Genomic DNA, 16,821 nt, shown 5'->3' with positions numbered 1-16,821 from the left:
CATAAAATCAATACATATTAAGTTAAAAACTAATTTTAAAAACCCAACCCCATCCCGTCAGACCAGGCCAGCTTGTTCGAAAAAGAATGTTTTAAGATCGCGCCGGAAGGAGCGAAGGTCGGGGGCCGTCCGGAGCTCAACCGGTAAGCGGTTCCAGAGGTCTGGCGCGCCCACAGAGAACGCTCTCCCCCTGGGGGTCACCAATCGGCAATCTTTGATCGGCGGCACCCTGAGGAGGCCCTCTCTGTGGGAGCGCACTGGACGGAGGGAAGTTGACGCCGGTCGCAGGTGTTGCCGTAGGTAATCCGGACCCATGCCATGAAGGGCTTTGTAAGTCATAACTAACACCTTGAACCTCACCCGGAGAGCAACCGGTAGCCAATGCAGCTCGCGGAGCAAAGGTGTAACATGGGAGTATCGGGAAACTCCCAAGACGACTCGCGCGGCTGCATTCTGCACCATCTGGAGTCTCCGGGTGAACCTCAAGGGCAGCCCCATGTAGAGAGCATTACAGTAGTCTAGACGAGAGGTCACGAGCGCATGAGTGACTGTGCGCAAGGCATCCCGGTCTAGATAGGGCCGCAACTGGCGCACCAGGCGAACCTGGGCAAAGGCCCCCCTAGTCACAGCTCCAATATGCTCTTCCAAAGAGAGCTGTGAGTCTAGAAGGACCCCCAAGTTGCGGGCCCTATCTACGGGGGGTAATAGCTCACCCCCCATGGCCAATGATGGAATAATCGGAATTTCCCGGGATGCCGGCACGAACAGCCACTCGGTCTTGTCAGGGTTGAGTCGAAGCCTGTTCCTCCCCATCCACACCCGGACCGCCTCCAGGCAACGGGACATCACGTCGAGGGCATCACTGGGGTGGTTTGGGGTCGAAATAAAAAGCTGGGTATCATCAGCATATTGGTGATACCCAACTCCAAAACCACGAATGATCTCACCCAGCGGCTTCATATAGATGTTGAACAGGAGAGGCGAGAGAACCGATCCCTGAGGAACTCCACAAATGAGAGGTCTCAGGGTCGATCTCTGCCCCCCTGCTAACACCGACTGCGAACGTCCCAGGAGGTAAGAGGAGAACCACTGGAGAACTGTGCCTCCCACTCCTAACCCCCTGAGACGTCGCAGCAGGATACCATGGTCGATGGTATCAAAAGCCGCTGAGAGGTCTAAAAGGACTAGGACAGAGGAACAACCCCTGTCCCGAGCCCGCCAGAGATCATTCATCAGCGCGACCAATGCCGTCTCCGTGCTGTACCCGGGCCTGAAACCCGATTGGTACGGGTCTAGGTAGTCAGCTTCCTCCAAGAACAAAGGGAGCTGATGCGCCACCACGCTCTCAACAACCTTCGCCAAAAAGCGAAGGTTGGAGACCGGACGATAGTTGTTTAAAATTGCTGGGTCCAAGGCAGGCTTCTTGAGGAGGGGTCTCACCACCGCCTCCTTCAAGGCGGCGGGAAAACTACCCTGACTCAACGAAGCAGTAATCACTGCCTGGAGCCAGCCTCGTGTCCCGTCCCGGGCTGCATAAGTCAGCCAGGAGGGGCACGGGTCCAACAAACACGTGGTGGAGCTCAGCTTCCCCATGATCTTGTCCACTTCTTCAGGGGTCACAGGATCGAACTCTTCCCAGATTAAATCGACAAGACCGCCCGTATCCTCTTCGTCAGACTCTGCCCAGTCGGAGTCCAAACCGGTCCGGATCCGAGCGATTTTGTCCGACAGAAATCGACTAAACTCCTCGGCTCGACCCTGCAAGGGTTCCTCCCTCACCTCCTGATTAAGGAGAGAGCGAGTTACCCTAAACAGGGCGGCCGGGCGATTATCTGCGGACGCAATGAGGGTGGCAAAGTGGTTAGACCTAGCCACCCTCAATGCTGCGAGATAAGTTCTCGTAAACGACCTTAGTCGTAACCGGTCGGATTCGGATCGGCTGGACCTCCAACAGCTCTCTAGGCCCCGTCTCCGACGCTTCATCTCGCGGAGCTCCATGGAGAACTATGGGGCCCGTTGGGATCTGCGTCGGGTCAAGGGCCGCATGGGTACAACTTGGTCGAGTGCCTCTGTGGCTGCCCTTTCCCAGGCTTCCACCAGGGCATCGACCGAGCTGTGAGCAAAGGAGGCAGGTGATGATGGTGACTACTTATTTTCTCCTGTATGAATGTACCATACCATAAATTTTATTTATTTAATTTATATAGGTGCCCATTTCAAACAGTGACTCTGGGTGGCATACACCATAAAAACATAAAAGAATGAGTCCTCCTGAAAATTGTGCACTGAACGGTGGGGCAATTTTTTCTCCTGCTGATAAACAGCTGATTTTGCTTCCAAAGCCAGTTCTTTCGAAGCACACTCCCCAGATTTAAACTGGAGCAACTAGGAACGACCCAAGATGACCCTCAGAAGACCGTGTATTTGCCTGGGAAGAGAATTTTAGACGATTGCAATTCTCAGTAAGAGTGGTTGAAGGATTGGGTCTCCATCTTTCCCTCTCAGTGTTTTTTTTAGGCACACCTCAGTTTTAATGTCATGTTTTGAACTCTTTTTTGTTTGTTTGTTTTTGGCTTACATCTCTAACTGTTAATTAGCTGGTTGAACGCTGTCTTATCTTGTACCCCCTTGCTTGATTATAATTGAATTATTTTTTACCTGTTTTTACTGATTTATCTTGGAGTTATGAAACACTCACTTTTGCCACATAGAAGTCGACAGTGTGAAGACTTTCCCCTTGGCAGTGACTTATTGTTATTGCTTGACAAGAGATGAAGAAGTAGCTATTTCATATGTTAAACTTGTGTATTGCTTTAAGAGATTGAGTTTAAAGTTGTGGGGGGGGGAGAAGAGTAGGATTGTACCTTCAAGGCCATCTTGAAATTAAAGAAGATAAGACCTTGGCGGGTTTTCTAACAGAAGGGAAACTGATTCTTTAAATTAATTGGAGAATATGATTAATGACAAAATTAGAAAGGTGGCGACTTGTGTTTTAATATATTGTGCAGGGGGCGGAGATTTCAGATTCCATCTTCCTTTGAGCAAGCATTTGCCGGTGTATTAGGCTGAATAAAGGACTTTTAAGGTAAACAATGCCTCGTAGTCACTTGAAAAGTCCATACGTCGGAAACTTGACATCAAGCTGGAATCTACCAACTTTTTAAACTAATTAGGGAGTCCCGACCTCCCGTCGCTGTCTCCAAGTTTGGGAGGCAGTCTGGCAAAGAGTTGGGGAAGTTTCCACAATGGAGGAAGAAAAATTGCCTGAAGCCAGCTCCCCGGCACCAGCAGCCACCCCAATGGGGTAAGGGCCGGCGAAGAAGCCGGCAGGCAAAGAGTTTCAGCAATCCTCCCAGCTGGGAGCTAGACCCAAACAACCAGGAGAATTGGTCTGGTCGTCAGAGTGTATTAAGCCCAGCAGAGACTCCAGGCGCCTCGGAGAAGCCTTGCCATCCCCAAGGGCTTCAAAGGCAGAGGAGGTGGGACGACGACAAAGAGAATCCTGCACATCGTATTCCCCAGACCGGTGGGGAGCAGCCAGGCCAGCTGAGATTGAAGACTCGGGTGAGTGGAAATATCTGTCTGCAGCCCAAACCCAATCAATTGACAATTTAGCAGAAAGGTTTGAAGAACTAGAAGTGAGAAGCGCAGAACAGCTCCTACCAAAAGAGGCCCCCAGCCCCCTTTTCGCAGAGCTAACGGACCTCCAACCCCTGGAGCTCCCTGCTAGGACCTCCAGTCCCACAGAAGAAGAGGAACTAGGACCCCTCAGCAGTGGGCAGTGTGGCAGCCCCCACAGAAGGAGGGGCAGCAACCTCTGAGCCTAAATCAGCTGATAGAGGCCTTGCAGCAGATTGGGGTGTTGCAGAAGCCTGGAGAGCAACAGCCAATTGGGGGACAACAATCCCATGGAGACTGGTCACCACCCCTGAGTGCCAAGCAACCACTGAGGGGCCCACAAGTGAGGGAGGCACCACAGCCTTTGAGACTAACACAACTGTTAGTAGATCAGCAGCAGAGGGCGCCACCATTCCCTGCAGCCAAAATCCAGAGTAGACAACAGCAACCCCGGCCCGTCCAACAACCATTGAGGGGCCTACAACAGCAGATGGTGCCACAACGTCCTGCCGACCAACAGCACCCTCCCCTCAGACAACCACAGCAGGGAAGGCAATAGCAGGACCCAAACGTGCAACCCCTGGGCCTACAACAGCACCAATGGGGTAGATGGCATTTGGGAGCCCAACAGCAGCAGTGGAGGCCTTGGCAGCCGGTGAATCAACAACCAGGAGGGGGCCAGCAGCAACTGGGGGCACAACAGCAGCACAGGGGGGCCCAGCAACCATTGATCCAACAACCAAGGGGGGGACAGCAGCAATGGGGCCCCCAGCAGCCGTTGAACCAACAACTAGGGTGGGGCCAGCAGCAATGGGGCCCCCAGCAAGCAATGATGAGCCCACCCTTCAACCTTTGATGGGGACCCAGAGAAACTGATTTTTTTCCTCAACCAAGTACGCTCTCACTTGAATTGCTGGGGTCACACTTACCCGGACCCGGGTGCGATGGTCGATGTGATTGCATCCAACCTAGAGGGAGAAGCATCCGAATGGTTGAACAGTTTATATAACGAGCAGGCCGGCCTGCCCTAGAGTATGTGCAGGAGTTTCAAAAGATGGCAGGTTGGATAGAGAGATGGCCTGAGCAATCAATAATTCATCTTTTTAGAGAAGGGTTAGACGACCACCTTTCTTAGGCATGTATCTACCGAGCTGTGCCCGACCAGCTGCATGAATGGTACCAGGCAGCGGTACCATTGGATTTCTACTGCAAGGATTTTGTATTTCACAGGTAGTCCTCGACTTACAACAGTTCATTTAGTGACTGTTAAAGGTTACCACGGCACTGAAGAAAGTGACTTATGACCATTTTTCACATTTACAAATGCTGCAGCATCTTCATGGTCATGCGATCAACATTAAAATGCTTGGCAACTGGTTCATATTTATGACGGTGGTAGTGTCCCAGGGTCATGTGATCACTTTTAGCGACTTTCTGACAAGCAAAGACAATGGGGAAACCAGATTCACTTAACCATGTTACTAACTTAACAACTGTAGTGATTCACTTAACTATGGCAAGAAAGGTTGTAAAACGGGGCAAAACTCACTTAACAAATGTCTTGCTTAGCAACATAATTTCTGGGCTCATTTGTGGTTGTAAGTCGAGGATTACCTGTACTAGTTTTTAAGGGAACTTTGTTTTGTTTTGCTTTTGTATATATCTCTGGTCTTTTTTCTCTCTCTTTAAAGCAGTGGTGGCAAACCTATGGCATGCGTGCCAGAGGCGGCACTCAGAGCTCTCTTTGTGGGCACGCGTGCCATGTCCCGGAGATGGCAACCGTCCCTCTTCAACCAGCTGCCCAAGGTCCTACATGGCCAGATGCATCCCAGTACAGCTGGTTTCCCTCCTCGTCCCCTCCCTCCTGGCCTTGCATGCTCTCCTTTTCCCGGGCACGACCCACTGCATTGCCTACTCAGCTGTCAGACAACTGTCCAGCTCAGGCGGCTTCTCTGAACTGCTGGCGGCGGGCTGCGGAGACCAAGGGTGCACCAGTTGAGGAGCCAGCAGGCTGTGGCTACTGATGGACATCGTCGGCCCCCATGTGCTTGCTGGCCTCTGTGGACAGGAGCCAAAGGTGTCAGGCAGCAGCTGCCCTGGCCCCAGCCTCGCCTTGCCCTGTGGCAATGGCACCCCCGCCCTGCCTCGCCTCGCTTCACCCCGCAGGACGAGCCTCCTGCCCACTGCCCCACCTGCCAGACCCCCTGGATCTCCTCCTACCCTGTCTGGCCCCCACAGGCGTCCCTCCCCATGAGCAACATCGAGGTGACCACGCCAACTTTGGTGACACCCACCCAGTCTGCCATGACCGCCACACCCACCCAGTGGGCCACTTCCCATTTGGCACCCGGCGATAAATAAATGGATTTTGGGTTCCAGTTTGGGCACTCGGTCTCTAAAAGGTTCGCCATCACTGCTTTAAAGAAACAAAACACTTTTTTAATCCATTCTCTATTGTGGGAAATATCTTAATTTTTCTTGTGGTCATTTTGTTATGGAAGTTCTACTTCTTTTATCCTTGAGAGGAATTACCTACATTTTATTGTGAAAGTCCAGCCATAAAAGAGATCTGGACTATATTAAAAATGAAAATAATAAATTAAGGATTTTGAAGATTATACATCATATACTTTTTATAATGTCCACAAAAAGAGATACAAAAGGAAGGTGAGAGCCAGATTAACTTAAAGTCAAAGCCTTCTTGGAAGCCTTTGAAAAAAATGCTTTTCAATTTACAAGCTCTGAATGAAAATTTATATGAAAGGTTTGATGAGTTGACAACTGTTATAAATCAACCTATGACACTTAGATACAGGTAGCAGCAGCTAAATCAGACTTGCAATTGGGTAAATTGGAAGTCAGTTTCTTGCTGAAAGAATTGAAGGAGAACGAGATTTGTTTCAGAATTGCAGGCTTGTTGGAGAAGGCTGAAAGGGGATTGAATTTAAAAGGCTTAGCAATGACAAAATGGATCAGTGGTGAACTGGACTTTCTTAGGAAAATTGGTGAAGATTGTGGAATAGACTTATATTCAACCAGATGTGTGTGTGTAAAGAGCCTTGGTGGAGCAGTGGGCTAATGCCTCCTTAAGTAACACCAGCTGCCTGCAATTAGTGCAGGTTCGCATCCCACCAGGCTCAAGGTTGACTCAGCCTTCCATCCTTCCGAGGTAGGTAAAATGAGGACCCAGATTGTTGGGGGCAATTAAGCTGACTTTGTAATAATGCCGCTTGGGGGTGTGTGTGAAAGCCCTAATAAGCAGGCATATACATAGAATGAAGGCTACTGCTAAGCTTGTAAGCTGCCCTGAGTCTTCGGAGAAGGGCGGGATATAAATGGAATTAAAATAAATAAAAAACTGTCAAGAGATGCTGTGTTTCAACTTGTAGGAAGACTGTTTGAGGAACAAAGGCTGTGGATGTCGAGCCCCGCAGGCTCGACAATCAACGAGGGGCGGCACACCACACATGTTCCTGAGCCTGGGGTGTTGAATGTGTTAAGGGACCCAATTTCTGGCTGTATTGCTAACTGGCCAAGTCTCTCCAAGCTTCTGCCTTAGTGTATTTTGGGGTTTAAAGTGTGTATGTATATTGTGCTGGTTGAAAATCCTCCTGAGGTTTTCAGATATTCCTGCAATGTCAGAGTAGGACTTTTGGTTTTGCGCCGTAGCGCCCAGTTGTGCGATCACGGGCCTTTGCACCCCACAGCTAGTTTGGCCCTGCCAGGGGACGCTAAATGGGTCTAAGTCGCCCCGGAGAGGCGGCGAAGAAAAAAGGGTGCCCTGATGATTCTGGAACAACAGCGGTCGTTTTGCTCGATTCGGGGAAAGCCTTCTAACATGACAGGAGAAAGGCTGGTCACACTTTATTGACCAGCCCAAGCTACTTGCAGCCGAAGTCCAAAAGCACTAACCAGAACAACAGTGAAAAGCGTGCTTGAAACTGGGTGAGGAATTTGACCTTCTCTCTCCTATTTTATATCTGATTTCCTGGAAAAGTTCCCCAAGAAGCAGAAAGCCTCCCAAAGTGAGAAGGGAGGGGATTATACCCCACCCTTCTATAGACGGAAGCAGCGAATTAAACCTTTATGGGGAATAAAAATATGAAATACTACAGTTTGGATAAATTTGAAAGCTAAGAAAATTGTTAAAACTCTATACCTGAAAAAGCATTGATGAAATTTTATATATATATACTGCTCAAAAAAATAAAGGGAACACTTAACACAATGTACTGTATTTAATAGTAGGATGTCTTATTTTCTGTTTCCTCTATTTTTTTGAGCAGTACTCAAAAAAATAAAGGGAACAGAAAATAAGACATCCTACTATTAAATACAGTACATTGTGTTGTTTAAGTGTTCCCTTTATTTTTTTGAGCAGTTTGTGTGTGTGTATGTATGTATGTGTGTGTGTGTATATGTGTGTGTGTGTGTGTGTGTGTGTGTGTAAATTATTCAAATTGCTAATAAAGAATTTGGGAGGCTGAGATGATCATTTCGAACTTGTTATGTTCTCATCAGTCAGTCATACCCTTTATCTGAGATTCGAACCTGGGCTGATTATATATTAGGCAGTTGTTTTAACTTCCTGAGCCACAGGTTCTTTCTCTCTTTTATTAGCTAGAAGGCAAGGGAAATATGTGTTAAGAATTTGTCAAGGCTTTTTGAATGCACCTTGACTGACTGATGAGAACATAACAAGTTGGAAATGATCATGTCAGCCTCCCAAATTCTTTATTAGCAATTTGAATAATTTACACAAATAATGAGCTGTCATAAGTTGACTATATCGTGTGGATAAGCCTTGAGTCAGGCCAAAGCAGGAAAGAAAGAGTTAATTAGCAAGGTGCACTCCCCAATGAGGAAAAATCCTCGGTCGTATACAAGATGTCATGCCAGAATTGCATTTGGAATTATATTGGGGAGACAGCAAAACGACTGAGGACTAGGGTGCATGAACATAAGCTTGCTATTAGAAGACAAGAACAACATTCACAGGTATGGGCACACATGGCTACACACAACCACGTCTTTAATCTAGCAGGGACCGAGGCAATTGCCAGCGACAACACTAAAGGCGGCTGCTTGTTTAAGGAAGCTTGGTTTTCAAACCACTCCTCTATCAACCGGCATATAGACCTCCCCCCTGCATACCAGGCACTAAGAAATTGGGAAGAGGAACAACGTGCGCGATATGAAGATAAACAGCGCAAGCATTCACAAAGTACCTCGTATCAAATCCAAGATTGCACCAACACACAACCACCCTGCAATGTTGAACACAGGGAAGAAGAGCAACAAGCATTTAAGACCCCTGGCATGAGAACACGGGCAATGACCAGAGCTATGGCTACAACACATGGAACTATCAGCAATTCACTTTTAACAACAGATACCCAGAGACAACTGCATCCCCTAAAAACGAATGCGCGACAGTCATACCCTTCTGAGATTCGAACCTGGGCTGCTTGCACGTTAGGCAGTGTTTTTACTTCTTGAGCCACATGTTCTCTCTCGCTTTGTTAGCCTTTTTGCAAGGGGAGAAATATGTGTCATATGTTAACTCTTAGATTACCTTGCTAGGCCCCAAACATGGGGCAAATCTTTATTTCCTGTTTTCAGCCTTATCTCAAAGGCCATCGAACAGGCTGTAGTCACACCGGACAGTTCATATATTTGTGTAAATTACTAACAAAGAATTTAGGGAGGCTGATATGCATTTCGGACTCATTAGTCCTCATAAGGCTGAAAACAGGAAATAAAGATTTGCCCCATGTTTGGGGCCTAGCAAGGTAATCTAAGAGTTAACATATGACACATATTTCTCCCCTTGCAAAAAGGCTAACAAAGCGAGAGAGAACCTGTGGCTCAAGAAGTAAAAACACTGCCTAACGTGCAAGCAGCCCAGGTTCGAATCTCAGAAGGGTATGACTGACTGATGAGGACTAATGAGTCCGAAATGCATATCAGCCTCCCTAAATTCTTTGTTAGTAATTTACACACACACACACACACACACACACACACACACACACACACACATATATATATATATATATATATATATATATATATATATATATATATATATATATATACATACATATACACACATATATACATATACACACACATATATACATATACACACATATATATATACATACATACACATACATATATATACATACATACACATACATATATATACATACACATACATACATATATACAGGTGAAACTCAAAAAATTAGAATATCATGCAAAAGTTCATTTATTTCAGTAATGCAACTTCAAAGGGGAAACTAATATATGAGATAGACTCATTACATGCAAAGCAAGATAGTTCAAGCTGTGATTTGTCATAATTGTGATGATTATGGCGTACAGCACATGAAAACCCCAAATCCACAATCTCAGAAAATTAGAATATTGTGAAAAGGTGCAATATTCTAGGCTCAAAGTGTCCCACTCTAATCAGCTAATTAAGCCATAACACCTGCAAAGGCTTCCTGAGCCTTTAAATGGTATCTCTATCTGGTTCAGTAGGAATCACAATCATGGGGAAGACTGCTGACCTGACAGTTGTGCAGAAAACCATCATTGACACCCTCCACAAGGAGGGAAAGCCTCAAAAGGTAATTGCAAAAGAAGTTGGATGTTCCCAAAGTGCTGTATCAAAGCACATTAATAGAACGTTATGTGGAAGGGAAAAGTGTGGAAGAAAAAGGTGCACAAGCAGCAGGGATGACCGCAGCCTGGAGAGGATTGTCAGGAAAAGGCCATTCAAAAGTGTTGGGGACTTTCACAAGGAGTGGACTGAGGCTGGAGTCAGTGCATCAAGAGCCACCACACACAGACGGATCCTGGACATGGGCTTCAAATGTCGTATTCCTCTTGTCAAGCCGCTCCTGAACAACAAACAACGTCAGAAGCGTCTTACCTGGGCTAAAGAAAAACAGACCTGGTCTGTTGCTCAGTGGTCCAAAGTCCTCTTTTCTGATGAGAGCAACTTTTGCATCTTATTTGGAAACCAAGGACCCAGCGTCTGGAGGAAGAATGGAGAAGCACACACTGCAAGATGCTTGAAGTCCAGTGTGAAGTTTCCACAATCTGTGTTGATTTGGGGAGCCGTGTCATCTGCTGGTGTTGGTTCACTGTGCTTCATTAAGTCCAGGGTCAATGCAGCCGCTATTAAAGCATCCTGGTCTTCCATAACACCTCAGCAGTGCCACAGGCTGATAGCTTCCATGCCACGCCGCATTGAGGCAGTAATTGTTGCAAAAGGGGCCCAATCCAAGTACTGAGTACATATGCATGCTTATACTTTTCAGAGGTCCGGTATTGTTCTATGTACACTCCTTGTTTTATTGATGCATGTAATATTCTAATTTTTTGAGATTGTGGATTTGGGGTTTTCATGAGCTGTATGCCGTAATCATCACAATTATGACAAATCATGGCTTGAACTATCTTGCTTTGCATGTAATGAGTGTATCTCATATATTACTTTCCCCTTTGAAGTTGCATTACTGAAATAAATGAACTTTTGCACGATATTCTAATTTTTCGAGTTTCACCTGTATATTATTTTCCCCTTTTAAGTTGCATTACTGAAATAAATGAACTTTTGCACGATATTCTAATTTTTCGAGTTTCACCTGTATGTGTGTGCATATGTATATGAAGGGTTCAAGGGATCATTGTTAGACACCAGAAAATTAAAGTAGCTTCATTTTTAGCTGCTTAGGTTGTGTTAAATAGCAAATAAATATCATGGTTTTAAAAGATAAGTGTCGGGAGCATAAAGTAAACATACAGACTTTGGGATCACTGGGATAGAAGTTCAATAATTATATGGATTTCAGTAAGCTTGAAAATAAATGGCATTCTTGCAGGGCTGCTGTGATTAAAACATTTTGAGTTCCCTGTAAACATGTTGTCCTTAGAATCTGGGTTCACAGTCACAACAAAAGATGGTGGTCATTTGTGCAGATTATAAATGGATACTTTCATCTGTTAGACATTTTCTTCCAAAAGTAAATGGACTAGTGAAGAAATGCTATAAGAAGAATTGTGCTTCATTTCTGCCTCATCCCCCCTTTTTTTTATCCTGCAGGGCCCTCCAGATTTTCAACAAAACCCTCCTGAACCTGTTCCTACCAATTTCAACCAAGCCCCCCGACTTTCCCTCCAAGATCAGTGGCGAGGGCCACCACCCCCTCTTCCGCCCCCACCACCACAGGAGAGAGAACCTTTCTTCATGGGAGGTATGGCCATTGTCTTACCAGTGGGAAGAGACCTTTTCCTTGGTTCTTAGGGAGGGATTGGGCATGAACTACAAAGCCAGAATCTTCTTACCATTTGGTCAATCCCAAAACTGTCCCGTCTTCCTTTGTTTGAAGTCCAGCACTTACCAATTACATGCATACTCTTGAAGCAACATGACTGTTACTCCAGCTCTTTCATATACACTGTTTACCTTGTTAATGTATCCTTACCGCAGAAAATTTTCAGGAAGTGATGCACTAACTGCAGAATGATTTATTGTCAAGCACAAAAGACCAGGTCCACATGTGAAGGTCAATTAAACTGATTTATTGCTAATCATGCCTATGCACAGGAATCTTCTCAATGTTTAACACCTGGTTGGAGTTAGATAAGGGTCAATGGAATTCAAGGGAGGTTAGACTTAGTTCGCTTGTGGCTGTGTAGGGATTCTAGGCTGATCCCTCTTTTAACTCTGCCTCCAGGTTCTACCACTCCTTCTCCTACATTTATCTACAGAACTGGTGACTTCTAGTTGGAGTAGAGAGTATTGGGTTAATTGAAGAAATTGTTGGACATGATCCTGGCAATTCTCCATGAGACTTTAATTTCCAGTAGGTTTGAGCCAAAACTGGTGTTTTGCTTGGCAGATGGGTTGGTTTCATGCCATCTCATTTTGATTTTTCCAACAGAGCTGAGATTTCCCAGCCATCACTTGTTTGAGCAGCGGAGCCCTCCTCCACCACCGCCCCCCCTTCTTAACAGTGTGCATCCTGTGCCCAGCCAAAACTCACTTGCATTCAGCCAGCCTGGACCAGGTTTCAGCCAGCAGGGGCAGCAACCAATGTTTCCAAGAGAAAGGCTGGTAAGGCCAAATCTGCAGCCTCAGGGCCCTATGGGAATCCTTCACTACAGCCAGCATGGAGCAGCCAATGTACGACCTTTTCTTCCCCCAAGGCAGTCCTTCCTGCAGGTACCAGGGCAGCCGTTCTTAAACCCTCTCACCCAAGCCGGCATGCAGGTATGTAATGATCAGGACAGCCCTCCTCATCTCTGTTGAGTGCTTCTATGACCATTGTAGCCTGAAATTTCAAAGTCTGTGTAGGTCCTCCAGTATAGTTGTTCTTCCTCATTGTTCCCTTTTTGCCTTTTGAAGGAGCATGATTTTAGATAGTAATACAGATCTGCTATCCGCAGTCACTTAAAAATAAAGATGGCAACTCTCTTATTTTTTTATTTTTTTATTTTAATTCCATTTATATCCCGCCCTTCTCCGAAGACTCAGGGCGGCTTACAAGCTTAGCAGTAGCCTTCATTCTATGTATATGCCTGCTTATTAGGGCTTTTGCCCCCCCCCCCCCAGCGGCATTATTACAAAGTCAGCTTAATTGCCCCCAACAATCTGGGTCCTCATTTTACCTACCTCGGAAGGATGGAAGGCTGAGTCAACCTTGAGCCTGGTGGGATGCGAACCTGAACTAATTGCAGGCAGCTGGTGTTACTTTAAGGAGGCATTAGCCCACTGCTCCACCAAGGCTCTTGTCTGGTACTTGGGGAGAATATAACTAGTTTTTACTGTGTCTTTTTGGCTCTACTTCTAAACCCTCTAAAGTGAGTTGTGGATATTGACCGGCCTAACATAGTTATGCTGTTAGAGGGATTCTGGGAGTTGTAGTCCCAACCTATTGGGAGTGTGGCGGGGAACTGTTACAGGTTATTATATTTAGTTTTAGCTTAGAACATACATTGCTTAAGCAGAATGCTGAGAGAAGCTCCTTTGTAAACAGCTTGAATGCTTAGCATTTGAAGCAATTTAAACATGCCTTTTTATTATTGTGCCAAGCATAACAACATTACTCTCATTAGTGGCCAGCACTAATTGAATTATAAGGGCTAGCTCAGGGGTCTTCAAACTTGGCTCTTTTATGACTTGTGGACTTCAACTCCCAGAATTCCTCAGCCAGTGCCTGGCTGAGGAATTCTGGGAGTTGAAGTCCACAAGTCATAAAAGGGCCAAGTTTGAAGACCCCTGAGCTAGCTGCTTTAAAGAGAAGACATTAAAAAGTGTTGATTTTTGTAAAACTGTTCCCAGACCTAATGGGATTAGAAGTTTGTAATATGGCATTCTGTTACATATTCCTTGGTTTCCTAGATTGATTTACTCCAGGAGAGATACTGAAGTCTATTTCATGAAAACAAGTTTTTGTACTGTGAGTCACTTAAGCATGCATCTAAAAACATTAGGTCTGGAACACTACAATGCTTAGAGCTCCCTCTCTTGGTGCTTTGCTTTCTTCTATGAAAGCTTGAATAACAAACACCAGGTTCTAGTAATTTATTTGCTGATCCATATTTTAGAAAGATTCTGTATTTTATTATCAAAAGTGTTCAAATTCCAGTTGTGATCTTCACCTTCACCCCAAAAAGGAGGAGCTCCAGTATACAGTAATACCTTCATGCAGGAAAGCCCTTAGGTTAATTGAATTTATCAGATTAGAACTGGGTGGGAAATGGGCTGTGCAGCTCTTTAGATCTGAAGATTGAAAGTTGGTCAGAGCAAACAGGTTCAAACTTTAAAGTAGACAATACAGGTAGTCCTTGACTTAACAACCACAACTGGCCCAAAATTTGCATTGCTAAGCAAGGTGGTTGTTGAGTGAATCATGCCTGATTTTATGACCTTTTTCCCACAGTTGTTAAGCAAATTTCTGCAGTTGTTACATGAATCATATAGTTGTTAAGCGAATCCAGCTTCCCCTATTGACTTTGCTTGTCGGAAACTGGCTGGGAAGCTCACAAATGGTGATCACATGACCCCAGGATTCTGCAACTGTCTTAAATACTTGCCATTTGTCAAGCACCTGAATTTTGATCACATGATTGTGGGGATGCTGCGATGGTTATAAGTTTGAGAACCACTCATAAGTCACTTTTTCAGTGCTGTTGTAATTTCAGATGGTTGCTAAACAAATGGTTGTAAGTCAGGGACTACCTTTAATGTCTTTGCCCTGGATTACCAAGATTCTGCTGCTGTGTAATCCTAGGAAAATTTATTTTTTGTTTAAAGAGTTGCAGTCGGCTACCACACGTGCCAAAGCATTTTTTGTCTTCAGCTCCCAATTTCTGAACAACCTTACTTTCTGTTAGAGGTTTTTTGTTTCCTTGTTAAGTGCTGATTCTGTCTCGCTAGTAGATGGGGTACAAGCATGACCTTACAACTGCCATGTTTTCAAATCTACAGGGTCATTTGCACCCTCCTATGCAGCCACAGCATCCCCAGCCACCGCCACAACATCCCCAGACGCCCCAACAGCACCCCCAGCCTCACCACCAGACGCACCAGTCCCACCAGCAGCACCACCTGCTGCCTGTGCCTCCCCAGCCTCTGATTCCGGTGGCCCCATCCCAGTTCAGGCTGCACCTGCAGACTTCACAGCAACAGCCAAGTGGCAACTGGATGCAGTGCCAGCAACGGCAAGGTCTAGTAAAGGCCAGGCATGTAAGTGTCCTTTCCATACAGTAAAAAGAGTGTGAGTTCTGATCTCTTTTACTGCTTGCCCCGTCTACTTTCCTCTGTTTGTATTTATTTAATTCATCTTTTCTACCCCACCAAATTAATAGACTCTAGGTGGCTAGAATCTGTGTAACATTTTCATTTTTAATATTTATTTGTATCCCACTTTTATTTTTATCCCACTTTTCCTCTGGAAGTTTGAAGGAAGTAGGGCTGGTGCTTTCCACTAGTTGTTACGTATTTAAATGTATTGGCTGCCCAACTCCAATGGATTTGGGGTGGTATATGAAAGTAGGGGAAAAAACATAAAAGCAGCAAAAAGCTTTATACAGTGGATATAAAAAGTCTACACACCCCTGTTAAAATCCCAGGTTTTTGAGATGCCCACTGTGTCAGATGGGCAGCCCACATAAAAATAATCTAATAAACAGCAAAGCAAAAAAGTGGCCTTAGACCAAGCATGTCAAACTGCTGGCCCATGGGCCGGATCCATCTTTTTTTTTTATCCCATTTATATCCCGCCCTTCTCTGAAGACTCAGGGCGGCTTACAATCTAAGAAGCACAAATCAATGTGCTTAGCAATAGCCTTCATTCTATGTATATGCCTGCTTATTAGGGCTTTCCCCCCCCAGCGGCATTTTTACAAAGTCAGCTTATTGCCCCCAACAAACCGCGCCCACCCCATTGCCAGCAATGGGGGAAAAGTCGTGATACGTCACGCGACATCATGTGACAAGTTTGACATGCCTGCCTTAGACAAATCATAAACATCAACCTAAGGCCTGGGACCAAAGCCAGACTTTCAAAGCTTTCTGGAAGCCTAGGAGAGAGGGCACTCTCCTTATCTCTGAGGGGGGATTTTCCAGAGGGTGGAGACCCCAACAGCGAAGCCACGCTTCCTTGGTCCCACACAATGACAAGGTTTAATAGAGGGGATTTTGAGCACACCCACTGTGCCAGTACCTACCAGGTGGGCAGAAACTATTGGAGACCACTGGTCTCTCAGATACCCAAACTGTATGCAGTATACAAATTATAGTTATACCAGGTGAACTCTTTCTGGTAAATTAGACTGAGAGACTTGTCCAGTTATCTATAGAAGAGTAGGGGGTTGAACCAACATTGGTCCATGTTTACTCTCTTAACCACTGCAAATTGCTCTGAGGATAATTGTATCCTACCTGCTTCCCTTTCTTTTCTCATTCCGCACTCCCTTCTGTATCCCTTGTGAACTACATTTTAATATGACTCCCATTCACTGATCTGTTGACAGATTCGTATGGTATGGAAACAAGCTACCATCATATAGGTTGTCTTTGAGTTGAGTGGGACTCTCAAGTGAAAGATGCTAGGAACTGGAAGTTAGTAGTTTATAAGCTGCTACAGATTACCTACTGTTACCATGGATTCTGAATTCAGT

General features: G+C 45.6%; 1 protein-coding gene across 4 annotated transcripts in view; it reads left to right on the top strand.

The window, feature by feature from the left end:
* Positions 1–16,821, top strand: part of LOC308676208 (RNA-binding protein 33-like) — a 293,110-nt gene that overhangs the window by 136,449 nt on the left and 139,840 nt on the right. For all 4 annotated transcript variants that reach the window (XM_081341982.1, XM_081341985.1, XM_081341984.1 and 1 more), the window contains 3 exons: positions 11,738–11,888; positions 12,579–12,907; positions 15,128–15,385. In XM_081341982.1, coding sequence (XP_081198108.1) covers positions 11,738–11,888; positions 12,579–12,907; positions 15,128–15,385 — 738 coding nt within the window. The remainder of the gene's footprint in view (positions 1–11,737; positions 11,889–12,578; positions 12,908–15,127; positions 15,386–16,821) is intronic.

This window comes from Vipera berus (genome assembly GCF_964194415.1).
Source record: "Vipera berus genome assembly, chromosome: W".
NCBI lineage: Eukaryota > Metazoa > Chordata > Lepidosauria > Squamata > Viperidae > Vipera > Vipera berus.
This window is presented reverse-complemented; position numbering and strand designations above follow the sequence as displayed.